The sequence below is a fragment of the Struthio camelus genome, chromosome 3 (genome assembly GCF_040807025.1).
Source record: "Struthio camelus isolate bStrCam1 chromosome 3, bStrCam1.hap1, whole genome shotgun sequence".
Taxonomy (NCBI): Eukaryota; Metazoa; Chordata; class Aves; order Struthioniformes; family Struthionidae; genus Struthio; species Struthio camelus.
In genome coordinates this window covers 59,949,052-59,976,043 of record NC_090944.1, presented here as the reverse complement: position 1 = coordinate 59,976,043, position 26,992 = coordinate 59,949,052, and the positions used below count along the sequence as shown (strand labels likewise).

At 41.5% G+C, this 26,992-nt stretch overlaps 2 protein-coding genes across 6 annotated transcripts in view; both read right to left on the bottom strand.

The window, feature by feature from the left end:
• The window catches only part of CCDC162 (uncharacterized), a 96,868-nt gene extending 96,589 nt beyond the window's left edge, over window positions 1–279 (bottom strand). The window contains exon 1 of the mRNA XM_068936484.1: window positions 252–279. The gene's annotated coding sequence lies outside the window, so the exon portion shown is untranslated. The remainder of the gene's footprint in view (window positions 1–251) is intronic.
• On the bottom strand, window positions 4–26,992 carry CEP57L1 (centrosomal protein 57 like 1). Of its 5 annotated transcripts, none has more exons than XM_068937997.1 (11): window positions 17,640–17,717; window positions 13,486–13,630; window positions 11,466–11,645; window positions 10,735–10,856; window positions 10,208–10,324; window positions 9,835–9,912; window positions 8,277–8,375; window positions 7,490–7,567; window positions 7,129–7,358; window positions 4,883–5,027; window positions 4–375 (listed from the first exon to the last, which is right to left on the bottom strand). In XM_068937997.1, the coding sequence occupies exons 2-11, from the start codon at window positions 13,625–13,627 to the stop codon at window positions 265–267; spliced, it is 1,302 nt and encodes a 433-aa protein (XP_068794098.1). In that variant the 5' UTR covers window positions 13,628–13,630; window positions 17,640–17,717; the 3' UTR covers window positions 4–264. The 5 variants fall into 5 exon arrangements, with proteins under 5 accessions (XP_068794098.1, XP_068794094.1, XP_068794097.1 ...); XM_068937993.1 differs by lacking the exons at window positions 4–375; window positions 17,640–17,717 and adding exons at window positions 2,227–2,829; window positions 26,850–26,992 and having other exon boundaries at window positions 4,871–5,027; XM_068937996.1 differs by lacking the exons at window positions 4–375; window positions 17,640–17,717 and adding exons at window positions 2,227–2,829; window positions 26,850–26,992.

Genomic DNA, 26,992 nt, shown 5'->3' with positions numbered 1-26,992 from the left:
TTCATATAATATATACCATTCATATTTTCCCCTCTCAAATCATAGCTCCAGGCTCTGAGTGAGGTCAGCCAAAGATCCAAATTAACTAGCTGTCAACAGGACTAGTTTTTAGGTATTTTCCCTTTCTTTCTATCCATGCACCCCACAAAATGGCAAACAAAACAGTTTTATTCTGGGCTCTTTCGAACACACACATTTTGAAGACTGACTATTCAGTGTTTTTGCCATTTAAGTATTGGCCCATACAGTACCTGGCTAACTGTCTCAAAAGTGCCAGCCTTCCACCACAGCTACTAAACAGCACCCTCTCGGAGCGAGGAGCTCAGGTCTTCCTTCTCCAGTTGTAGCGCCAAATGGCCTCCTCTCCCTGGGTTGCTATAGTCAACAAAAATACTAGATCAAGGCACAGAGGGAACAGCTGATTCACGTGCCACCTCCCTGCCTGGGCTGGCCCCGCTGTCCCTATAGCAACCTCCTGCACTGAGCTGCCACCGTGAAAAGTTATTCACCTGATTTGTATGCGTTTGGGGTAACACGCTGGCAATTTTTTTCTCTCTCCATCGATCTCTGATGATTTTGTCTAGGCTGGATCTCCAGATCAGATGCAATGCTTTAGGCTGCCGAGGACATGATGTAGCCCTTTCATGCCTGAATGCATACACAGCTTTAGAGATTATCTAACAACCTCTAGGAATGGTCAAAGTTTATCCTGGGGCAGCAGAAGGCATACAATTTGAAAATGTTATTAGAAGAAATACTTACTTTTCTTCTGTCTCCCTTATTGGTGATTCCAGTGTCTAGAAATGCATACACCTACCTCAGAAGCTCTATCTATGCCAGGAAAATAATTGAAATGCTGTTTCAAACACTGATTAGACATCTTCCAAATAAAAACAGTCTTGGGGCCACCTTTACACAAATGTTTAGAGGTACACTTAAGTGCCTTTAGTGTACAATATATCTTTCTAGGCTAGAGAAAATCCATAAACAAGATAGATGTCTAGACAGTTTTAAATAGAATGGGAAAATCTGTCCCCAAATAGCAGTTGAGCAACCTGGTCTTCCACTACTCTGATAAAGATGTTAAGGGCATGTAAAAAACCCAAAACAAATAAACAAACAAAACCCACATCATGCACATAAAAAGCCCCAGCACAGAACTCTGTTAAAGATTAAAAGTTTATTCTAAATTTAAATTATTGTCTGAAAAATTTCGCAATCTTTCTCTTGAAGGGTGCCAGAGCAAAACTTACCCAAAAAAACAACTTTCCATTAGGACTATACACTATTATTAGCCTTTACTCAAAACCCTTGACAACAGAGCACGTCTCTAATTTTTATTGTCTGACCTACACAGGACTTGAAAAGACCGCTATGTCCCTTTCATACCAGAGACCGACAGCAGAATTTCACTGATCCGTCCCAAGGCAGCTGTTTTTCTCTAGCATATGTGAACATTCAGGAAAAATCAGCATGAGTACAGGGGTGTTTTCATGCTTTAGCTGTAAGCACGCCTCATTCAAGGCAGAATTGAACCTTTAGGAAATTACTGAAGGTTTTACAGTGCCATTCACTCTACTCTTACAGCTAGCGGAGCTGTATACTGAAAGGCACTTGCAATACAGCAAGTCCATTTCAGAAAAATTAAATTATTTTTTTCTTGGGCCATCCTGGGGGATGAGAGAAAGAAATGCTATAGAGCTATAACCACTGCTTTGGAAAGGAAGAAAGACTCCAAACCAGCCAAAAAACTCACAGGTCTCCCTCCTTGCCATTTGCTTCCCCATAGCTGCTCCTTAAATCTTTTGTTTCCTTCTCATGTCCACATTCAGTATCACAAGTCCTGAGCCTACAAATGCTGCAGCTCCCAGCAGGAAAGCACATCAGTTTATTAATGGTATTTGTGCAAACTTCTAGCCAGGGGCACAAGGAAAGCTATTTAAGACCGTGTATTCTTATATAGCCACTTCACACTTGTCAAACACCAGGACTCTGTGTATAGGAATTTACCATGAAGCAGCTGGCCTTTAGGAGCTGGGGAGGGCTACACATGTAAAGCCAAAGAGCTGTTCAGTTGTGCTTCCAACACTAGCTGTTTTTAATATTAACACTGTCAGTAAAGCTTACAGAGTACTAATAATAATCATGCATATAAATATGAGACAGCACATCCTTTTCAGCCTCAGTTGCAATGATCCAACTCTTTAGTCAGAGATAAAAAAAACCCACTCCTTTTATTTGAATGGGAGCACTGGTCCAGGTTGTACTAGAAAAGTAAACTCTGAGTGTCTTTGGGGGTGTGGGGAATCCACAGATTGTGTATTATTTTAAGTGTAAAAAAAGGTATCAGATTTTATTTGACAAGTTAATAAGTAAGCACCCCATTAATACCTTAAAAATGCTTTATTACGAGTCAGTGTAATGGAACTACAGTCATGCTACATGAAAGTTAATTTTGAGCTGAACAAACTGACTTACTAGTGATTAGGCAGTTTAGAATGTGAAATGCTATGTCTATTTTATTTTTAAAAGCCACTTAGTGAAATTCAAAACTTATTAGCTTCTAGGCAACTTCAAAGACTTTTAACACGGCAAATTTCTGAACTATTGTTCCCACATGATATCATCTCTTTTCAGTGTCCACTGAAGTTTCTGCACATTCTTTAACAGCTGAAGAGAGCTTTTGCTTTTCTGCCCAGGACAAGCCTTAGACCTACTTTCCCTTATAGCAACTGGAATTTCCTTTGTTTCCTTTTGGTCACCACATTTTAGTTTGACATGAGCTGCCTCTTGCTTCAATTTCTGAGTTTTTTGCTTTATTTTCTGGACCTAGGAAGAAAGATTACCAACAGAATGTTACCTATTCAGAAGATACATTGAAAATGTTGAAACCTACTAATTTGATGTACAATTGCCTTGTTGAAACAGAAATCATTAGGGAAAAACTGACCTCACCCACATTCAATAGGCTGTTGAACTTCCCACACACATAAACATACTCTCCCTAAGATACATAAATGCTTGCTTAGGAGAGCCTGAATAGTATCTGCTATCACCACTTTCTATTTATGACTTTTTCCATTTCAGATGGTACTACTGCTGCTACTACTCAAAAAAAAAAACCTACAAGATGTATACAATTTATTATCAGTTACTGTATCTAAGTAGTTCACTTGGAAGCCCCCTAGCAAAACACACAAACAGAATAAATACAGTTGAATTACTGCAGAATGTGGAATTTTTTTAAAATGTCAATAGTATGCCTCAACTTATATTTGGCATGAAAAGGTCACTGACAAAAATAACATTTGGTTGGAAGTGTTCCACATGCCAATTTAGGCTTTAAGTCCATTTCTATAAATGATTAATCGCATTCAAGAATGTATTCTTAACTGTGAAATACAGAGATGGCTACAGTGTTTTTAGTGTGACATGTTCTAAATATAGAAATCTGTATCAGAAATATGAAGATTGGCCAGTACAAAATACAAATGGAAGTGTCTGTGTGTGAAAGCCCAAGAAGAAACAATACAGAGCAAGGATTACAGGAGTGGCCTGTACTGATGACCAGGGCATGATGGACAGCAGTCAAGCAGCTATGCGCTATTCAAATCATGACCAGAAGGCATGTGCTCTGATAAAGCTGCACCACAGCACAGATGACTTGCCAGCAGATCTGCACTCTGAAAACATGAGGATGACAAGGTTGCATCACATTGTATGTGCCATTCCCGTTCCTATCAACCCAAAAAGCAAGAAGAAGAACCACCATTGCCATAAGGTCATGCAAAACGAAGAAACAAAGGTGCTGTTGCTGTCCATTGTCTTAAGATTCATGGAGGATGAAGTCAGCAACGTTCTGAGGCAGAGAATCATGCCATAATAACTGTTGGCTCAAGAGTCTGTGAGATTTATCTGAAAAACAGTTGTCATTGCCAAGCAAGAGGAACCCAAAAAGGACATTGACTACCGGGTTCTCACTGTCTCATGTCCATGTTGCTAACATGTGACCCTGGCAAGACTATTTTGACATAAACCTCTCGGTGCTTGCAAGCATGTGGATAAAAAAAGTTTAAGTGTGTAAAATTTAATCAAAGAATGAATGCAAGTGAAATAGTTTTATTTATATCAAATATCACCTTCCTTTTCCATAAGATCTCACACAGAGTTTTGTTTTGTTTCCTATATAAGCAAAGTTCCTAGGTGAACCTATTCATCCTGAAACATCAGATGGAGGAAGAGAAAAATATCAGATGGTGCTATGGGTTGTCTTTCATATCACATGTTCCAGATCAAGCTGCTACAAGAGTCTTAAGCAGCTCATCTACAGAACAGTGATTTTATACGGGCATATATTCTGTTACCTATGGATCTGTAACAAACACTGTCAGGATGCATATAGTTTAGGGGTTAAAGAGACAAAGGCTTGTCCGACTATGATTATGGAGAAGTTTCATTCAACAAAATATTTGTTTAATAAAACACTTGAACATTTCCGTAACGCAAAAAGACACTTAAGCCAGTCAGTACAGGAATCAGAGCTTCTATTTTTTTCATTCCCCTGAGGGATAGGGCACAAAGCAATGAAATCTCAACAGTCTATCTTAAGACAGTGAGCAGAAGTGACAGACTGACCAACCCTGTTCCGTACTGCAGAAGTGCCCCAGGACCAGAAGTTTTCCCACTAGCATACACATCTGGCTGCCAACCGTAAGCACATTTTCTTAATCAAAGGGAGGGACTAGAGGTACAAAAACATAGAGCTAACAGCCTAATTTTAGTCACCCGTATTTGATCACCCTAGCTTAAGCATTCCAGTGACATTTTAGTTAATGACAGCAGGATGCAGAGAGGAAGCTAGACAGCTTACATTTTTTCTTACATTAGCCTGATGCTTTTTCAGTTTGGATATTTGTTCTCCTTTAATCTCCATTTTTTTTACAAGGCAATCCAATTCCCGTTCTAGGTCTTCACGAACTTCAGAGTTATGAGTTCCCTGTATCTGCCTCAAGAGTTCTTGATGCTCACTATTAAAGACAAAAAATGGTATTGATGATATAGCCTCAAGGACTTACTCCAATACTTTTGATGTACTGCATGTGTTGCTAGCTGTCTCCTCTGGAATATAACAATTCGGCATTATTTACCCTCTTACACACATTCATCTGGAATATATTCAAACTAGAAATGGAAAAGTTTTTCCATTGGGTCTGATCTTCTCACTCCAAATTTTTAGCTGATGTGCATCTTGTTCCTCCCCACTAGCTGCAATCATAACAAGTACACGTGTACCACTATGCAAAATGAGAATGTGGAAAGTGAACAGAAGCCAATAGCAGCTACGCAATATTGTATTTTCACCTCCTGCCCAATTTAGTGCAGACTTTGAACGCTTAATGTACAAAAGAAAAGCCTTGTTTATACTACTTCATTTTAAGTCATAGTTCTTCTGACAGATCATTCAAACTAAAACATTCTGCTCAAAAAAATTAGCAGTAAGGTGTGCTGCTTTGTTGAACTAATCAAAAAGAATAGTCTAAAGCTACTTGACATCTGGATCTCTGTACTAGTCAAAAACAAATAAAAGACCTCCCAATAAGGCCTTCGATAAATAATCTCTTTCCAGAGATCATGGCTTATTTTCTGACTTCTGAGTAAATCGTTGCTCCTTGCCAATTTAATTGAAGTGACTGGTTGTTTCTATTAAAAATAAATAAATAATAAATAAATAAATGGTCCCTGCCCTTGCATTGCCATTTTACTAGTAAACCCACCAGTGCTTTTCAAGGAAAAGATTTGGCTGCCAGGATAAATTAAGCCACAGCTCCTAAGATGAGAGCCTAGAACCCTTAATTCAGTATTAAGATGTGAATTTGGAAACGCATATAGAAGTTCAATACACACTTTGGATTATACGTGGGAAGCCCAGAGTACCAAGGATTAACCAGGTGCCAATGGAACATCAAGGATTTCAAACCAGTGCTAACATCCTAACCGATTTAACCAACATACTCCTCTGTTCAAACCACAGCTCAACTTGTTGAAACATTGAGAAGTTGCAATCAACAAAACATTAATTTAATAAAAGGCTTGAATATTTCCCTAATGTAAAAAGATGCTTAAGCCAGTTGGTACAGGAATTGGACCGTCTATATTTTTGTTCCCCTGATGGATAGGGCACAAAGGAATGAAATCTCAACAGTTTGTCTTAATATAGTGAGTAGAACTGACAGACTGACCAACTCTGCTCTGTATGGCAGAACTGCCCCAGGACCAAAAGTACACATCTGGTTGTCATGACTAGTGCCACAACTACTGTAACCAGCTACGTTGCTTTAGCCCACAGTTCAAGCTTGTATTAATGGGAAGATGGCTAAGAACATGACTACTTGGAATGCACATTTACTTGTAAGGCTAGAAAGATACATTCACTCCTGTCTTGTGCTTTAGCTTCTCCAGGCCCTGCCCATTTTCTGGTCAGGAGGAAGGAAAGTGTCCTTCTTTCGCATCCCCATTACAGGGCTGCCAGCAGGGCTAGCAAGTTCTCCTGCTATTGACAAGGAACAAACCCCAGAGTGTCTCAGCACAAAGACCCATCAGATATGCGCCAGGCTCATGTTGAGGGAACACAGAAAGAGTGAGGACACAGCAACATAGGGTAGACTTTGTGACAGGACTATTCCTACCACAGCTGCAATAACCTATGTTATCACCCAAACTGACAGCCTGTTGCAGGACTACACAATATTAGCACAACCCTTGCAGCCTTCTCCAGGAGAACATTCTTGGTGCACTTGGTAGAACTTATAGTATGTTTAAAAATTCCAAAAAGCGCAGGCCTGAGCGATTTTTCATTTGCTGCAGCTGTTAACCTTAGTAGCAGCAGAGTTACACGCAGGATGTGGAAGGAGAAGAAACCCAACTGAATGTTGCTTGCTCTCAAGATCAGTCAAACAGCAGGACAAAAACAATTTTCCAAATGAGAAAAATCCTACCAATCAGACCTGCTCAGACTATTCTCCCCACAAGTAGCCCCACACCCTGCATCGGCTAGGTTCAAGTATAGCATGCCTGTCACTTCCACAACTGAAGTCACTTTTACTTATAATACCAGAGATGAGTACTCACAAACTCATTTGGCCCAGCTCATCTTCCACGGCCAAAAGAAGGTCAGAAAGATTTCTGGTGGCAGTAGATATTGTAGAAAAAGAAGATACAGATTTTGAAGCAACAGTTTGTCCTGAAATCCCAGATGCTGCTCCCTCCTGGCCTCGCGATGAGAAAGGAGGATTGCGATGCTTCATAATATGCAACACACTTTGTACGTTTGCACTAACAGAATGGCTGGAGCTGGCAGACTTAAAGAAGAATTAATAAGTAGTTTACAGGAGTGATAGTAAGTAGTTTATAGAAGTGATAAACAACTACAATGAAGAGACTTATTAAAACTATAGATGCCAATTTAGTAAGAATGTTTAGTTATACTCACCTTCCCAGCCACAAAAGGTAGCACACCAGCCTTTACATTAAATTGCGGAAGGTACATTCTCTTCACAGTAGGATTTTTCTGCCATAAGATAGAAAGGAAAAGTAAGACAAGAAATTCCAATCTGCTGGCCCAACAATATAATCTTAAACTTACAAAAACTACAAAAAAGTAAAATTCAAATAAACAAGCAGTGAAAAGCATCATCTCAGTATCTCAGCTTCCCTCTTAAAAAAAAAAGAATTCCCTCCTGTATGTGGAAGTAGTAGGATTTTCTAACAATAACAGCTAAGTAAATTCTATTCCAGATGCACTTAGCAGATAGTTTGACAAATAGGCTGACATTAGAAATTGGGCAGTGCTTACGTAAGTTTGCAAAATCAGAGTTGCATAATTTTGACACCCTGTTAACATGTGTTGCTAAATGAATTCTCTTGATTTCAGCATTACCCCCATAACATTTTAAGATTGCTTAGTTCAAATTGCTTCGGGAACTAATTTTGCTAGGTAAACTGAAAAGCAGCTAAGACAGGACAAGAGGGCAGGCAGCAAGACTGTAACAGAGACTGCTGTCATGCTGGTGAGGATGCTAACAGCCCTACCCCAGTTTTAATTATGGGGCAGGGGGGAGGGTAAGAAGAAGAGGCATTCAGCACTGTTCTTCCCTCTAGAAAGGAATAAAGTACTGCAGACAAATCAAGTGCCCCCTTGCGTCACCACTTTTCGCAAATTCCTATAAGAAGTCAGATCTTATCAGCAATATTATGCTAATGACAAACTTTTGTGTTACCTTCTTAGTTTTTTTCTTCTTTCTATTTTTCTTTTTCAGTTCATTTTGAGATGAAGCCAAAGATAACAAAATTCTATTTATCTCAAATCCTGTTTGAAGCTGTGGGAAAAAGCAGAAAAATAACTATTTACTGTAATATTAGCAGTCTGAAATCACATGGTCTGAGTAATGCCCTCCTTCATGCATGGATGAAAATCAATTACAGGCACTACTAACTGTTCTGTTTGAGGGGCATAACCTACGTTTAAAAACTGAATACATTACTAGGATGGCATGATATCAGGCAGATCTTGCAGCCCTGTCTTACAGGTTCCTATTTTCATATCCAGCTGCAGCAGATATATTTTTCTGCTATGAGACCCAGTAAAGAGAGATTATTCTGGCTCTTCTGTCAAAAGGAAGTCGAAGCAGTCACAGTACATTTGATGCTTCCCAACCCAGACCCAATAAACCTAAATCAATCCTGCAGTGAACCTAGGTAGGAGTAATACTAGTTTAGCACTCAATTTACTACACTAAAGTCCTTTCCTGAACAGTTGTTTACACTACTCCTAAGGTCAGACTATTTGCTCTGGGAAAGTTGTTCTTGCTATGTTTCTCAGAAGATAAAATCTCCATACTAGGCTTTCTGGTCTGTGGGGGCAGAAACAGTTCAAGAAACCCCCAAACCTGCAAGTTTTCAACTGGGCCATTCTGTTGGAAGGTGGTCACGTATCTGGGCTACACTCTGCATGTCATTTCAAGGTTCCTAGACTGATGAAAGCCAATGGGCCTTGGAAGAGGTATAGAAAGTGACTGCAATGATGAATTAATTTAAGCTGTCAGCTGTGTTTACAGCTAGGTTCTTACAATATTATTCTTCAGCTCCTGCATTCTCCCCCAGGGAACATCACCACAAACTGCCCTCTTTCCCAATGGCTGCTACTTCTCAATGAAGCGAGCTTTAGAACTCCTGAAGCTACTTTGCTCCTTTAACAAAAGGTCATTGTTTTCCTTTGATTTTGCTCTCTTTGGGGAATATTCCTCTCTCAGTTGGATGGTGATCCCCCAAGGACTGACTATGAACTCACAGAACAGTGAATTATTCAAACTCTCATTTAACACACAGTGTAACAGTTTCACTGATTTAAGAGCTTTCCAAGAATAGTCCAATGTATTGGATTCCAGCAAATCTTCAGAAGAGGAAGACAAACACAACAACCAACCTTACTTGGGTTATTCAGGTTTCTTATATGGACCCACTTTCTAGTTCCTGTAAGTTACGGTTATCTGATTTAGTTGCAGTTTCTTTAGAAATTCATTTTCTACTCAGATCACTTACAGCAGCTTTGTGCCTGATGAACTATATTATTAACAAAAGACAAGTAGAATCTTCCTTGAGCAAGACATGCAAGACACCAGACAAGCTTTCTACTACATAGTTTATACCTCGTCCAATTAGTATTGTCGCTCTTCCTACTAATAATAATCATGTGGAATGTAAGAGTCATAAAAAAGGACAGAGAGAATAACTTCCTTCAGTAATAAGAAAAGATAAAATAAAACCCTTCCAGTCTACCTGAGCAGCTTTCTCTTGTATTAGCTTGTGCTGATGTTCTTCTTCGCAAAGCTTTTCTTCTAAGTGTTTGATCTTGTCCTGAAGTTGAAGGCAAAATGCTTAGTCAAATTTCAGTTTGTCACACAGAATCAGAAGTATGAAGTTGCTTGCAATTGTAATCTGGGATAAAACAGCACTGTAGGAATCTTTAAGGCCCAGACTGAAAAAACAGACTTACAGAAATGAAGCCAAGTTTGGAGGTATTCAACAAGGTATGTTTTATTATCTTAGCTTTAGCAGAGGAAATTTCTGCAAAACTTAGGACTATTAACAGTATGCCATATAAATCATGTCAAATGAATGACTTTCAGACGGTCAGTTCATGCCTGCTTACTTCTGCAATCCTCTGAGTAGCAGTAAGTTTAAGACACTGTTTTTCTAGCACTTCAAGCTTTTCAAGTTTTGCATGCAACTCCACCCGGTTCTGATTTTTCTCTCTCTGAAGCTGGGTCTGGAAAAAGCAAGCAGAAGTTGAGTTGGCAGACGACTGAAATTGCTTCAGACAGCAAAAAAAGTAAACTCTCTACAGTAAAGATGTTTACCTAGTCTAAATTCTATATTTTTAAAAATAGCAAAGTGATGACAAATACTAGGCAGATAAAGAAGACTCAAGTTTCCAGCAGCTTCTTTGTCTAGCAAATACGCAGGTAGTCACATAGTTTTGCTCATTAGGAATTCCTAGGGAGTCTTTTTGTACAGTTCATTGAATATTTGTCATCAGCAAGTCAGACCGCAAATTGCCTGTTTGCTGTCTATCTGAGCAGAGCTGAGGAAGAATGAGGGACAAACAGTTCAGATCTTACACATTTCTATAGTTTTGTACTACATTACTACTTTGTAAATTATGTTAAAAAGCCTCACCTGTTGTTCTAAAATCATTTTTTTCTCCAGTTCTGCACTGGAAACCATTTTCTTCATGTAATCCAGCTGTTTCTCCAGCAGGGAGCAGCGGGATTGTGCTGCATTTAACTGCATACTTACACCTACAGAGAAAAGCAGAGATATTCAGTACAGCAATGGGAGTTACACATTTAGCCAGTTTATCATCTCATTTGAAGAGCTCTCTAGCTCCAAAAACATGCAACAAGAGTTTTGTTGGTCTGAACAGGTCACGTGGTTAAAAACAGATCCTATATAAGACATAAGAATCAAGATTCTTCTTTGGAGCTAGACTAGCTCCAAAGCTAGCTAATATGAATTCCAAAGGTGTGAGCACTGCAGTTACTCTGATTTATACCAGCAGATATTTAACCAGATTTTGGTTTCTTCCTCTCCCCTCACTTTTCCTCAGGTTAGCAGTGCTATCCAAGTAAACAGCTGTTTGCTTATTGTAGGAGTTAAATATACCACATGAAATGTCCTCAGTCTTTAAAATAGCATTATGGGGTAAGCAATGCTTGATTCATGTATGTCAAAATAAGCTCTAAACTGGATTTACAGTTATTAGGCAGGACTATGCACCAGCCCAATTCTGAAGCAAAAGAAGAGTGGTGGCGGGGTGGCATTAATTAGCAACTTGTCAAAATAAGTAAACACTGCCTGGATGACGCAGTCTTTGAGCTGCTGTGGCTACTTATCACTCAGAGAAATACCTTTCCTCTGTTGCATCAGTTCTTGATGTGATATGTCCTTTTTGTAGGATTCATGCTCTAAGGCCTTCTTATACTGAGCAGCTTCTGCAGAGAGGCTGCACAGATTATCTTCTGCCTGTGACCTCTCCAGCTCTAGGCGGCGGATCTTTTCTTGGAGGGTTTTCAGGGCTGCCACCACAGCTAGCAAACAGTGCAACAGTTACACCTTAAGCTCTTACAACAGTTCTTTATTCTTATTATTTTTATAAACCACTTCAACGAGCAAAATACTATCTAGATTTTCTTCCTAGGATCTCCTCGAAAGTGAACGATATTCCCCAAGAAAGCACTAACACACTCAAAACATATCTGGGCGTGTGGGGGGGGGGGAGAATGTTTGCCATATAACTGAGGTATAAAGCACAGGTCCTATGAGCAAAGCTATTTTCACTCCAACTGTTATTAATTTGTTACGATTTCTTTGTGTTTAAATAGAACAAAGCCCAGAACTTAGAACTATTAGCATCTCTTTGCACAGAAGCAGGGAGAAGAGGTATCAAAGTTAGCTCACATGTTTTGGTGTAACGTAGCTGGTTTGGTCAGATAATAACACTGGAGGGAAAAAAAAAAGATGCAAAGGAATGTTTTACTAGAGGATGCATTCTAAAAACTTTGTTGTTTCAAAAGGTAATGATTCAAATTTCTAACTTCTGGTATCAAATGATATTTTTAAATCACAGAAATCAGTTTGGAAGATTTTGCTTTTAGCCTCAAACTAAAGAGAAGAGCCAACATAACATCAAGAATAAAGTCACAATTGCAACTTCAATTACAAGGAAAAGTTTATTAGCTCTCCAGAAACTATATATACCTCTGGATGCTTAAGGTCCATTCTGTAACAAGTTAGGCTTCTTTTCTGACATTTGATAAGCCTTAATATTTACCCTATACCAACACTCTTGGTGGAGGAATACTCAGTAAATATTGCTGGCTCCACAACAACTCTCATCAGCTTCCCCCAGCTCCACCAGAATTAAAAAGTCAGAGATCACAGAGCAAAAAGATGAAACAAGGCCACATAATATCTTTCTATGGGCATACCAAACACTTCCTCACTTAAACACTTAGCTGCATAAAGTTAAATTGAACATTTTAATACAAGAACCCCCAAACTCTGTATGAGAGAAAATGACTACAGGAATCACAGAGTCTTAAAATGAGGAAGTCAAAGAGAAGAGCAATGCTTACGAACACATAGGCTATGGCTGTGCAACCTCTCAAAGTTGTCCATGACACTAACACTGAGCATGGTATGCTTGTGATTTGCTGAGCTCTCGGGACTTGCTAAGCCACTAAGCATTTGTCCTGTGAGCTCCAGACAGCGATAATCAACTAAGGCATGGGACAAACACAGCAGCTCTCTCTGCGCAGTAAATCTGGCCTTGCAAGCAGACTGAGCATCTGGGCTGGAAACAGCATGTCCTATTCCCCGCTACTTCATTAGAGTATTGAAAGCAAATGACTTGCATTATAACAGAACCGGGCCCATATTTTACACAGCCCTATACACTGATAACTGTTTTCTGAAGGACTGTTTTATTCATAAGGTCTCTCAAGGAATCACATCACACAAAAAGCTCAAAAGTGATTTTAAGCTAGAGGGAGTTAAACAATACTACGCAAAGCCAAATTCAAGTCAGAGTAGCACACTAATTAACTTTTGTTGTTGTTGTTTTAAAGTCACAAACTGCTTTTGCTGAGTTTGAAGCATTCTCCTTTGCTTTCAGAGGAAGTATGACAATTTTTAAGTTAAACAATTTTCAAAGCCAAAGTTTATAAGGATGTTAGAAGACTTGCGGCAGTTTCCATTCCAGATGTATGACTTCAGGGACTACTCCCTCAGGACACATATACATCCTGTCTCAATGTCAGTCTGATAATCACAGCAAGTCATTGAACACAGTAAAAGAGAATGGGGAGTTTGCTCTAGAGAGCATGTAACAATTAAAAAGACCACTTTATGGACATATTTTGGCTTTACCTTGGTTGTTGAGGATGGGAGGCCTTTCACCATCAACAGCTGTCAACTTCTTTGATTCACTATGAGCAAAGGCTGCAGGAAGTATTTTATCTGGTGGCTGAAGAAAGCTTCCTATGTAACTGTGCTTTGATTCAGAATCCATAGCCTGTAAGAAGAGAGATATATAATGCCATTATGACCTTAATGAACTATATAACAGTGACAATGGTACATCACTATATAATGAACTATATAATGAACTATATAACAGTGACACGGTACATCACTGGGCAGTCCCTGGCTTATATCAAACCAGATCAATTTGGTCAAAACAAAAAACAAAACAAAACAAAAATCACACATGTACATACATGTGCACGCAGGAATCTTGTATTTTAATGCAATTCCAAATCAATGCCTTTTATATCACTAAAGATAGCTCTCCTCAACTACCTGAAGTTTTGTAAGATTTTTCTGGTTCTTTCTAAGCATTTTTCCTTTTAAATGCCAAAGACTAACACTTTTCTAGTATCTATTTTACGGACTTTAGTGTCTGCCTCTCAGTAGAGCTAGCATTCAGGTTTTACAACTTGTTTCCACTGACAGCCTCCCTAGTGCTCTGATGTGTGCCTTTTTACAAATGTTAGGATATATCCTAAGGACATGGTGCCCAACCTTTAGCTCGGAGATGACAAAAAGAATAGTCAACATGCAACATTCCCATGCTTACTACCAGTAGCCTTCCAGTTACTAAACCTATGTATTAAGTCCTGCTTCTCCACTGCCTTTCTGCACCGCCCTTTCACATTATTTTATCACAAGCACGTTTGAAGACTGTTCGCACTGGGCCAAAGAGTGATCCTCCTCAATCTCCAAGACAGGGAGAGAGAAACTTGCACAAACTGGTATCGCTCACGAGTGTAAAGTACAGGGCAATTTCCTGCACGGCAGTAGGGACGTGGCAGTGCCTGCCCCGCTCCTGGCGCGCGCCCCGGGGGCCGCACCACACCACTGAATCCGGCTTTCGGCTTAGGCAAAGCCATTTCTCTACCGCTAACTCCCAAGGAGGTCAAGAAAAGGAGGTACCTAATAACAGGAGGAAGAAATCCTTAGCAAAACTTGCGCACTCCAAAGCGCTTCCTAGGAGACGTCGCCCCTGCTGAGGGCAGGAGGGAGGAGACACCGCTCTCTAGGAAAAGCGCTCTCAGCACCGTATCAAATAAAAGCATCCGCATCCATCCACACAGCCTCTTCAGCACAGGCACTAAACCAAAGATAAACCGCCACCTTTCCGTGCTAACGCCCACTGGTGAGGTCCCAGCATCAGCCAACTCCCACCGCAGCGGCCCGTCCTCCCTCGGCTGCCACTGGGGGCCCTTTCCGGAGGGTTCCCTGCAGCTGCCCGCTGCCCTGCCTCGCTGCCATCTTGCGTGCCAAGCGTAGCCACCCACCCTGCCGCCATCTTGCGCACCAAGCGCAGCCACCCACCCTGCCGCCATCTTGCGCGCCGAGCGCAGCTGCCTGCTCTGGGACCCGCAGTGGTGGCAGCGGCGGTGCCCGGGCAGCGAGGCACAGGCCCCTTGCAGGTGGGGTGTCCCGCTCCGTGACACGTTATTCGTCTTTCTAGGCTGTTTATGGATGGCTCCACAGCTCTGTCTCCGGCCGGAGTACTGGGAAACACCCAGGGACACCCAGCTTGGCTGGCCCGGCCAGGCTTATGAACCATGTTGGACAGCACGAGAGACAGGAGCAAGAAGCCGGAGGCAGCAGCAGAAATTTCAGGGAAGGGTGAAAAAATCCTGTGCCCACGCGGAGGGCTGGGACTTAGCTGTTGTCTTCAGATAGAGGAGATGGACCTAGCACAGCATGGCACACCAGTGCATTCGCCTGCGGGGGCCTGAGGGAAGGAGCATTTGAGGCATTTCTGCCTCGATTAGTGTCTCCCAGAGCTCTCCTTGGGGGGGCCCTCATGAAACCTGGCGATGAAGAAGTGAATTCAGTATCTTACGGACACAAAGTAGCGACCGAGGGCTCTGCTGTGCTCACCAGACACGAGTACAGAAAGCGCAAGGGCTTTTCCCCCACGGTAAAGGTGGGCACCTCCCCGCTGAGCAGTGCCCCTGCCACACGCTTCAGCGCGTCCCCGGCCAGGGCTGCTCCACTGAGCGACATCCGGCAAGCGCGAAGCTCGGGCTTCACTGAAGGGAAAAGGCACAGTTTCAACTTATTTTTTCCATTCTAGTCTTTCCTGCATGCCATAGCTTTCTGATTGTCAGCCGGGGGGCGGGAGGGGGAACCACACACAGCTGCAGCAATGAATGGAAGAATGGCCGACTAGGTTTCTTCCCAAGTCTATCCACACGTGAGGTTACTGCAAAGCAAAGCAATGTATGCATCCACAACTTGCTATGATCTCCCACTTTGGGGCACAGTAAATACTAAGTACTTTACTCCACTAACAAAGTACACCAGAACATCTGACCAGGGAGCTAGTTAGGGCTAGTAAGTTTAATGTAAATTCACACCTCCTTTTGTGTTAACTCTCTTTTGAAAACAACCCCCCCGTCCTCTGCTCTGTAGTTCAAACAATCCAACCAACTCGATATTCCAAAAACATGAAATTAGCAAGACTTACCAATTTTCCCATTGCTTCTCAAGCCCTACAAATTGTTGATGAAAAAGACTAAAAAAGGTCCATAACAATGCACATGTACCCACCCACAACAAACTTTCTACCACTACTACTATCATTGGAATGCAACTGTGGGAGCGTATGCATAAAAAAGTCATTTTTGCTCATGCCAGCCAACCCTTTTAGAAGTTACCATAATCACAGACTCATTTTTCCAGGAGTACTCCTGAGGAATGTGGCTTTCTTGCAAGTTTGCAGCTGCTACGTACGAATTAGTTTCCTTACCACCTTCACGTAAACAAGTTTGGCTGTTTCCAAGGGGATGGGTATGTTGGCAATTTTAAGAAGGGCAGTGATCCGAAGCAAATAACGAATTAAAGAGGGAGGGAGTAAAATACCAGAAAATTTGAGAATTTTCTGATCGTACAAAGGGTAAAAAAACCCACCTATTGGGGGGAGGAAGGAAAAAAAAAAATCTTTAGTTCTGTAGGGGAAGGAGGAATAAAGCGAAACAGAAGAGACCAGCTCACCACTCCAGTGCTGGTGAAGCAGCTAGTCCAGTGCAGAGTGCAGTGTGCAAATCCATGATTTTACCAGCACGGGAGAGGGTAATAAGCTGCAATTTGGAGCAGAAGAGGAAGCTGGAGGTAAGAACTCCTGAAGCTACTTGTAAGAGCACAACTGACATACCTATGTTTGCAGAACCCCTGCTGTGGATGTAGTTATGGACGCTTTGTTTTGCCACAGATTGCTCAGACAAGGAGGTGGTATAAAATAGGCAGAGCGGCCTGTTGCTATAGCATTTGTCCCTAGGAGACCCTGCCAACATAGTAATACCTCAGTAGAGGTGCTCCTAATGTAGGCAAGTCCTTCAATGCCTTACAAAGTGAATATAGTTTATAATAAGCACAGCACTTAGATCTACAGCATTATAAGCCTAAGACAAGAATATGGGTGAGGAAACAGAGTAAGTCACTCTGCACCTGCAAAGCTGAACAAACGTCCTGACCGCTTTCCGCAAGTTAGGATAAGAAATCTGTCCAGAAATAATTAATTAGCAGAAATATATCTGGATGTCAGCTGTCTTACTATCAAGGTTTTCCACCATGAATGTTTTAGATTAAGTTTCTATACAACCATCAAGGACAGGTCTGTTTCTTAAAGAGACCTAGCCTTAAAAAGCCTACATCTATTGCAAGCTTAACTCACTGCTATTTAATTACATGCTACCATGGATGCAGGTACACTGCCACAGGGAGGTGCTTTAAAACAGATACTGCTTCCCGAACAGCAGTGCCTGCACAAACACATAAGGCTTCACCACCTTTAAAGCAGACAAAATACCACTGATTAGACAAAATTCCCAGTTAACCAAACCAGTGCATTAGCTCGAGCAACAGCCTAGAGAAGCAGGCGTATTAAACACAGGGTGCCAAACCACGCAGGTCACAGGGCAGAGAGGGGACAGCAGAGGACTTGCGGGGCCAGACAGGGAGCACCGCTGCAAGGAGCAGAAGCAGGGTGGGCAGCCGCGACTACCTACCTGCACCCTCCGCGCTCCCAGCACCCGCTGCCGGGGCGCAGCCTCGAACCCGCGGCCGGCAGCGGGGCCGCGCGGGGCCGGGGCGGGCCCGGCTCCTCCCCCGGCCCGAGGCGGCAGGCGCACGCTGCCTCGCGCCGCGCCCCCGCCGCGCCGCGGGTGCTCACACGAGCGGAGCTGCTCCCCTGGAGCTGGACCGCTCCTGCCCGTTGGCTCCTTGTCACCCGCAATGGTTGCAGGCCAGGAGCGAGCTCGCACACAGGCGGCTGGCGACTGCTCCCCTCGCTAGCTCCTGCACTTTCAAATCCCAGGGGAGAGCAAGCGAGCTTGCGTTTGGTACCTCGAGGCAGAGAATCTGCCATTTCTTTACGGCCATGCAAGTTCTGATGTGATTTATTTTGACGGTACTCGTATTTATTTTATAATTGCTGCTGAGTGTGGCCTGCATTGAATGCCAGAGCACTTCATCAGGCTGCTGTATAAAATAATTGAAATTACAGTAACTGGTGCCTAGCAAGTAAGCATACCAACAGTGGGCAGTTATTAAACACCACGAGAATCGTAAATGCTACAGAAAGACCAGTTACAACGTTCTCATTCTCCTTTCTCCCTCCTTTCCATTTCTCCCCTCCATGGTTAGCCACATCATTAAAAACGTCTCAGATAATTTTTTTTTTTAAGTTAAGAGCCCGAAAATGTTTTGCCACATATACAGCATGTCACATACTGTAAAGCAACACGTGGAAAGGCTTTTCAGGAGTGAACTACAACAGATTCAGGGGATAATGCTGGCTTAGCAGTTTCCCTAGAAATACACACCACAGGAATAATGGGAAAATGTAAGGGACATTAGGCTAACTTCTCCAGCGCTCTTTATCTGCCAGGCATCCTGGTTTATTCAAATTGCTGTGAGGACAACCTTTCAGCATTTAAAAAACAAGCTGCTGTCAGAACACCTTCAAGGAGGAAAAAGAAAAAAAGATCAAAGCATTACTCACAGCAAAACACAGATGAGTATCTTCTGACCTAACCTAATGGGCGCACACAATTTATAGTGTTTTTTCATAATTGAAGACAAAGTCTAAGATGAATCAGGGAATGATTCACTGTTTATCTGACACGTTAGAAGAGACACTTTAAAGAACTGCCACAACACAGGCTATACCAAGAAACTCCCATTATGCTGGCTGCCGCCTGTCTATTCGAGTCAAATATTGCTGACGAAAGGTTATTTAGAGGCCATTTTCATTACGCAATTCAAACTGCTCTATCTTTTCGCCTTTCACTTTTCTTTGAGCACCAGGGAAAAGCCTGATCAGCTGTGCTAGCTGTGCTAATAAATTATCTTAGCCTCATTCTTGACAGGCAGAGAACAGCCCTTACTTCACACGGACAATAATAAATAAATAGATTTTGTAAGCAAAATTCATTGCTGTTTTGGGAACATTCAGTCATTAGCATCCTGACACAACCACTTTAATCAGCTTGACACAAATAATGTTGCTCAGGACATACCTAAGTAACTGGTACTCATGTGCCTTCTTTAATCTACGGGTTAGAAATGTGATAGTTGCAAAACCAGTAAGAAGCTAAAAGAAACTGAATCAATAAAGCATTTCAGCACGCTTTTAAGTTCTGCTGACTCCTGCTTTAAAACAGGTTTTGAACAAATGACCAAATGTGTTGTTAGAATAATTAACTTGAATAGACTAGAATAAATAACTTGGTGGCAGCGGGGAGTTTTTTGAAAAACTGACAAGAGGCAAATCCATGGGAGTTATCTTATTTTTTTAACTGTGAGATACTAACTGATGGTATCAGAACTGGACAAATAAAGGTTTGGAGCCCAGGCTCTTCAGCTGGTATTACTGTACCAAAACCAATTCATTCTTAAATGTCAAGCCTTATGCAAAACTTTTGTACAATCATTTTTTTCAGTCTTGGAAGAAAGAAGTTACATTCTGTGTTTCTCATTACACTGTATGTACTACCATGTACAAGCACATGGAATTTTAATGAACAAGAAGTCCCAAGACTTTTATTTCCTTGTATCAGTCCTTCTAAACATTCACACCCATATTCCCGAAAGTGTCATTTTGCTAGAGATAAAAGAGAGAGAATGAAAAAGAGGTAGAAGGAAAGTGGAATGAGTTACATAAGTATTTTGGAAACATGGCAGAAAAAATAACCATGCAGAGGAAAATAGGGAAAAACAAAGATTTTGAGAGACAATTTTTTCAGCAGAGGGTTCCAACCTGACAGTATATCAAGCAATCTAGGGTCATAACGTCTTTAGAGTTTTCCTCTTGTATTCAGTGAGTACAAGAGACCCAGCTCCGCATTAAATCAGGTCTTTTGGGCAAAAGTGCATCATAAAATCATATTCAATACTTCAGGGGGAAATGGAGTTGGTTCAAACTGCTTTGACCTCTATGTGCAAATTTGTACCTGAATTCAGAGTTCAGAGGAGCAAGACCGCAAGTTTAGATGTAGCAACAATTGCTATGTTAGCATGAAAGCAACTGACCTGGAACAGAATGTTATCAGAATAATTACATTTCTATGTCTTTAGTCAATTCACAGTAATTAAAACATGGCCTTTCTGTAATAAGCATCAAACACAAAACCAAATACTATATATTTGGTCAGTAATATACTTCTCTTCCCTAGTAATTCTGTTTCTCTTATTTTCTTCTTTCATCCACCCCCACATCGCAGTTGCTTTTTCTCCCTCATCTACTCTTTTTCTTGCATTTACATCATCTTTGCTCCTTGCTCTTCTCCGTTCATCTTCTTTTTCTCTCTCTCTTTTACTTCTAGCATAAAAAGTTGGGGTTTTTACACAGTAAAAAGAGCCATTTTCTCCCACACAAAAATAACTATCATCTTCCTTCCTTTCATATGCAGGATCCAGCTCTAACAGATCCTGTTTGCTCTTAGTGCACTCACTGATGTGGAAATTGAAAACATTCTCCTCAGTGCTCTCCTTGAAGAATGCAAAATCTTACTTTGCCTTCCCAGAGCTATTTTTTTGCTGCTGATGCCATCATGCTGCAGTTTCCTTGTTCCTTGCAAAGCTATTTGCAGTTTGCTCAGCTCAATCACTTCACCTGCCCGAACAAACTGCTTCTGCTCATTAGATTGGAAGCAGCTCTCACAGCTCTCTGGAGAGCAGAGCAGAGTATGTGTGTGCTGACAGACTGGAAGGCAGGAGCAAATTATTGACTCTGGCTATTGAACCTTGATTAAAAAGAGGAAGACCTGGCTGTTGTGGAAAGGGAAGGTTTTCAAGGGAAACCTTCTGCAGCACAGAAGACTATGCATCTGTGCAGAGATAGAATCATCACAGATTAGAAGCACAAATGCAAAAAGGAAGAGACATACAAGGGTAGGGTAGGGGCAAATGCGAGTATGGGTTCAAGTAACAACTACAGTGAAGAAATATTATGAGGTAGGGGTTAGTTATTGCAAGTACTGACTTATTCACAGTAAACACTTAGTGCAGGATAATTTTCTTCTTTTATGTCTCAAATGTTTAATGAGATCATGAAAGATGGTTCTAGATGTTGCAACTTGCCCTCTAGGCAGATGAAACAGCCTGATTGTGTCATGTGATGCCCCACCACTGCTTTGGAATTTGTTTTCAAAGTAAATTTATGTTTTCCCCAATACTTTCTCAGAGAAAGCGTCAGTCTCCTCTCTCCCAACATCCTTTAACCTAGCCTGCAGATGGAGTAGGAGGTAGATTTTTAGCCAGATATCTACAAAATCATGACATGGAAGAGCTGAGAAATGCAAAGAGAAAAATTGTTTATAGGATCTGCCTCTTTTTAGCTACTGCCCCCTTTCATTTTTTTTCATATTCACCCATGCTGCTGATAGCTAGGTACATGGCAGAGAACAAGAACTCCATTCTTCATTTGTACGTGGGGCAACCTAAGAAAAAATACAGCCCAAAAGAAAGCTATTAGCAAGAAAAAGATAATTTTCACTCTGGCAAGAAATGATCCCCAAAGTCACCTTTGGCCAAAAACAATTGTCTTTAAAGATACAGAAAAACAGCAAGCATATTTCAGTCACAGCAACTCACTAATCTTGTCTTTTGATGTCTATCATGACAAAGAACAACTTTAAATAATATTATCTGTTTACAGAACTTAGAATACTGATAGCAGCATCAACACATCCACATCACACATCCTGGACAGGCAAAATATTTTAAGTATTGACACCAAATACAGTTTGTATACAAAATGATATAATGAATACTCGATTCTCCTAAGAAAATGCAAAAATGTTACATCATTACTTGCATCCGGAGTGGTCCAGGAAAACAGTCACGACATTCAAAGCCATGCAACAGGATACTTGTTTCTCATAGTGTGTATATTTAAACTGGCATGACTTCTAAGATACAGGAAAAAATCTGAGTAAGATGCTATGAAGTCCTGCAAAATGTTGCCTATATAAAACTAACTTAAATTTAATTATCAGGTATTCAAGAGCCCTTTCTCCCGTTAACTCAACACACAGTTTCTGAGTGTAAGACAATTTGGAATGCAAACGTGGGTCTCTAGGGACTTAAATTCTTAATGTCTTGTTCCTGCATAAATCCTGCCTGCATAAATCACAGAGGGATGGGACCAACAAGGGATTAATGTGACAGGACACCTCGCCTTCCAGCATCAGGACCCAGTCCTGAGTTGGCTAATGACAGGCTTTCATTGAATGCAGAAGAGGAGCAGGTACAGGGCCAAAACAAGGAGCATGCTCAGTGGGGAGCTAACAAGAGATGTGCAGGGGAAGCACTATGAACATGCATGTGTGTGAACTCCCACCTTCTCTGGTGCTTGGCACCTTTGTCCGCTTGAGAATCAGAATCTGGAGACCTTTCCTGCTGGTGAGCGCCAAAACGTGTTCTTTAAAATAACGGATAAAAAGCCCGTGTAGCTTCTCTGGTCTATGACTTCATTTTATATGGATGCTTGCCACAGCATTTTTCTTTGTGTTATTACTGGAAAATACAAAGGTCTATGCTAATACACAGCCTGCCAAAGGTGTTTAAAAGGACTACTTGGCTGTCAGCAAATAAAAGATTCCCAATAAGCAGTGTTAATTTTCTTTTAAAGTGTAGGAGGAAATAGTGTCCATCTCCCCTATGCAGTTACCCAGAGGTTTAGAGCATCGGCCAGGAAGTGGGAGTTTAATGGCTTTCCTGGGGAGCATTCATACCACATCCCTGACCACCATGCTAGACTGGGAGGAGGAAGAGAAGGAAGGAAATAGGGTGTCACCACCTTTTCGTTTGAAGTTACGACCCTATCCAGACAAGCTTGTCAGGGTCTAGGACAGGGAGAAGGCAGCTGACGTGAAAGACAAAGTAAAAAAGGATGTGTCTCCATCATCTAGTTTACCCACTGGAAGAGAATCCTGGGTCCTATTTATGCATTTTTACACCAAATAGTCCCTGGATAAAAAAAAAAAAAACAACACTGACTTTGGAGTAGCTACCAGAAACCAGGAGTTCTCTCTCCTGGGGAAGTGACTATGGCTACAGAGTCATACTTCCACTTCATGTCTCTTTCCCTTTCACACCAGTGCCACACGTTTGCCTTCTTTTCTGACAAGGACACACCTTCAGATGACATGGTGACTACTTCCCTTTTACCTTCCAGTACCTTCTAGCACATCTGAGCACCTAGGACAGTCCCCCGGGGCGCACAAGACATTGATCTAAATCCCCTTGAGCTGAAGAGGACATTGGATGTTGATTCCCCAAACTGAGAGGAAATTCTCTCTTCACCGGGTTATTGCATGGAAGGTGAACAATCTACCATAGGCAGCCAGGTATTAAAACCAGCAGTGGCTGTAACAAAACACCTGACGTTACCGGGATGTGTTTGCTGAGCTCAGAGAACTTCCTCTTGGCCGGGTCTCTCTCGGAGCTGCTCTACCTATTTCCTGCATCACAAGTGGGCACAAAGGGGAGAGAGGTGCCAAAACGCCCAGCTTGGGGCAATTCTGAACATTTCTATCCAGAAACAGACTAACAGAGTTCAGGTGGCTGCTCAGTGGAGTTTTTTGCATCAGAATTTTTACTTTACCCATGTTATTTTCTGGGGTCCAGCCCTTCATCTTTCAGGCTATGTTTATACAGCTAAATAAAATATAGCCAGCGATTCAACAAAGCAGAGCATTGCCTTAAGATGCCTGTAGTTCTGGTACATCATTGCCAAGATCTTCTCACAGCAACCCATGCTTCAGCATAAACCTATTCCATAGTCTTTCTGCCAGAAAGATTTGCTCTTCTAAAGAAGCTAATGGACACCTTATCCATCCTTGTTCATTTGTGTCCTCTAATGAGGCAGGGCGGCAGAGGTTGGTTCAGATGTGCCTACCCAGCCCACACTAGGCCAGACCAGATTGCAGATGTACAGGCATGTGCTGAGAAGTAAAACAAGCCCAAGTTTTCTCCCACACCTTATTCTGGGGCTTTCTCGATCAGTCAGGCCAGTTTGTTAGGATGATACATGAATCTGGGCTTGACACCAAGGCTGGGCCTCAGTTCAAAGACAGTACAGAAGTAGCCTCTGGGTTTCTGGTGTCTCTCTGTAAAACAGGAGTCACAGAAGTTTGTTTCCTCAGAGGTCTACTGTGAAGAAAAAGGCATTAAATACTGTGAAGTGCCCAGATACTGTGGCAAGAAGCCAAAACCCAGATCCGAAAGGAAGAGGAGGGTGTAGGTTTAGAAGAGAGAGATCTCTCCCTACATATTTGCTAGTTTCAGTGAAGTAAGCTTTAACAAAATGGGTGTAAATGAAAGCATTCGAAGGAAAAAGCAGTTTATGCCAAGGTGCACAAGTTTTACTGTGTTATTACTAGTTCTCCAGTAATTGACTAAGTGAACTCTCCAGTAAAGAGCTCTCTTGTGACATACCGAAACTGGGAAAAACTTTTAAAAGTAAATGAAATACAGTTTAGCTCTTATTTATACCAGAGGAAGAAGAGAAAATGACATGAATGGAATTACTTTATATTTTCAAAAAAATAATTTTGCAGTTGGATATAATTTGCATACAGCTATAAAAGTCCTTTCTAATTAAAAAAGAGGGAAGTTGATAAATAATCAAGGAAGGAAATACTGAGACTTAAATCAGTTACAAAATTGTTTTACTTCAGCTTATCAGCTGAGTTAAAAAACTCAAATGCTGTAATTCTGGATGAGTTGACAGATTGTTTCCTTCGTAATCCTGCTTTTCTCTTACCCATTCTTTCGGAATCAAAACAACCATATTAACTTCAGTCAGTGAACGCACAAATGAAACAAATACACTCCCTTAACTTCAGGCTCTGATTAATTCTGCTAGTAGCCTTTGACCTTGATTTCCACGAAGTCTTGCAGTACATACAGAAGTTTGACCCAGTATCGGAAAACTGCAGAGATTTGATTTGAAAAAAAATAAAGCCACCTTCATCTCCATTACCAAAGTGCTACACTAAAACCTATAAAACAAAGAGCTGAAATCTGGAGTTTAGGCCTTGGAGCCAGTTTCACAATCTGTTTCCTGTACCAAGAGTTCATTTGCAGCCAGTGGAAAAAACAACTTCTAAAAGATAAAAGGCAGTGCTATGACTTTCAATCCATCTTACCATTCAGTGTGGGAATATAGCCATATTAAAGTCAGACATCAACACTTCTGTTTTGATTCTGTTTAGTATTGATCTCTAGTGTATGTATGTTATGCATTGTCAGAGACATCCAGCAAGTGTAAACTTGTCATAGGAAAAATGAGATATATCCAACTCCTGAAGATTAAAATTGAGACAGAAATAAAGCAAGCATATGTGACAGGCCTTTTCATAGGAACAGACGCACACTGTGGGGAGACCCACAATGAGTGACAACAGAACAGGACAGGAAACCAAAGTGGTAGCTAATATAAAAAAGAAGAGAATACAAAAGGCACTGGCAGTGGTATGTTCTTTGAACGCACCAGTTACGATGGGAGGAGGCCTTAGGTGCTTAGTGAAGACTCACATTTATTACAGCAGCGATGACTTGGGTAGATATATTGCTCACAACGGTGCCAAAGGCCTAGAGGAAGCACCTGCACGAAGCAGTCCAGGCCTGTTCACGCTACCAAACAATGGTAACTCAAATTCATTGCAGAATGGCTTTTCTTACAGGAGGGATGGGAAAATTAAAAAGAGATTGGTCTTCCTCGAAAGGTACAGGTAATGACAGAAGGACACCTATCTTGCAAGCTTCTGAGAAACTATGCCAGAAAACAAAAGGAATGTCAGTCAGATGAAGACATCGAACTCTCTGCAAATAAAAGAGTTTTGCGGAAGGCTAGTTTTTGTGAGCCAGCCCAAGTCTTCTTCCCAGAAATCAGAAGCCAATTCTGTGCTTTTCCATAGTAGGCAAGTAGCTTGTTCTGTATTTAACTTTGGTTTTGGGTTTTCAATTTTACAGCAGGAAACCTGTGCATGATAAACGTCAAATAATTATGCAAGACCACATAGACCCAATGTCCTGTTCCTTATTTACTTGCAAGTAGGCTTTTTGATTTCAGTATACCTGAAATTGTGGTTGCATGATTGCTTTAAGTTGAGAGCTGAAAACGTGTAATGCTGCCCATGTCTACACGTTTCCCTCGCCTCTTCTTTGCCAGCCTTAGTAATCATGCAGCCAAGAGGTGGATTGGATCAGGGAACTGACTTAGCTGGACATGATCAAAAAAAAAAAAAGCATCTATTTTCTGCAAAAAGGGAAAAATAAGGCCAGGGAAGCAGCAAGAACATCTCACTTGGTAGCAGTTGGCACTTACCTTGGATTAACAAACTGTGGAACTGTTGCCTAAGTTTAACATTAAAGAGATTTTTCTGTGGTTTTGTTTTCAGATTTGAAGGCACTGAATTTCACTTGCATGGGCTGCTTTTTTCCCTCGTGTGGACGTGTTTACTTAGCCTGTACCAAAGGCTTCTGCTGAAGTGTACATTTGACAAGCTTTTGTGATTGCTTAAAACACGTGTGCGTTTATTTTTTGGCCAATGCAAATTCCTAAAGTAAATTTACCCCCAGGACTTGCTGTCGCAAGTAATAAAGGACACCTTTTTTTTTTTTTTTCGTTTGAGAAATCTGCCACACGCCTGTAGAGAAAATCAAGGGGGGGGGAGGGTAGAAATGACTATCTAAACTGTCTCCCTTACCTAGAGGTTACGCGTTTCCTTCAAAACACACGGCTGACCCCACCGCAGCCCCCCCGGCTCACTCGCCAGCCCAGGCCTAGGACCCTGCCCAGCCCCGGCCGAGGTCCCGGCGCCGCTCCGGGCAGGTCACGGCGCCGGCCGCC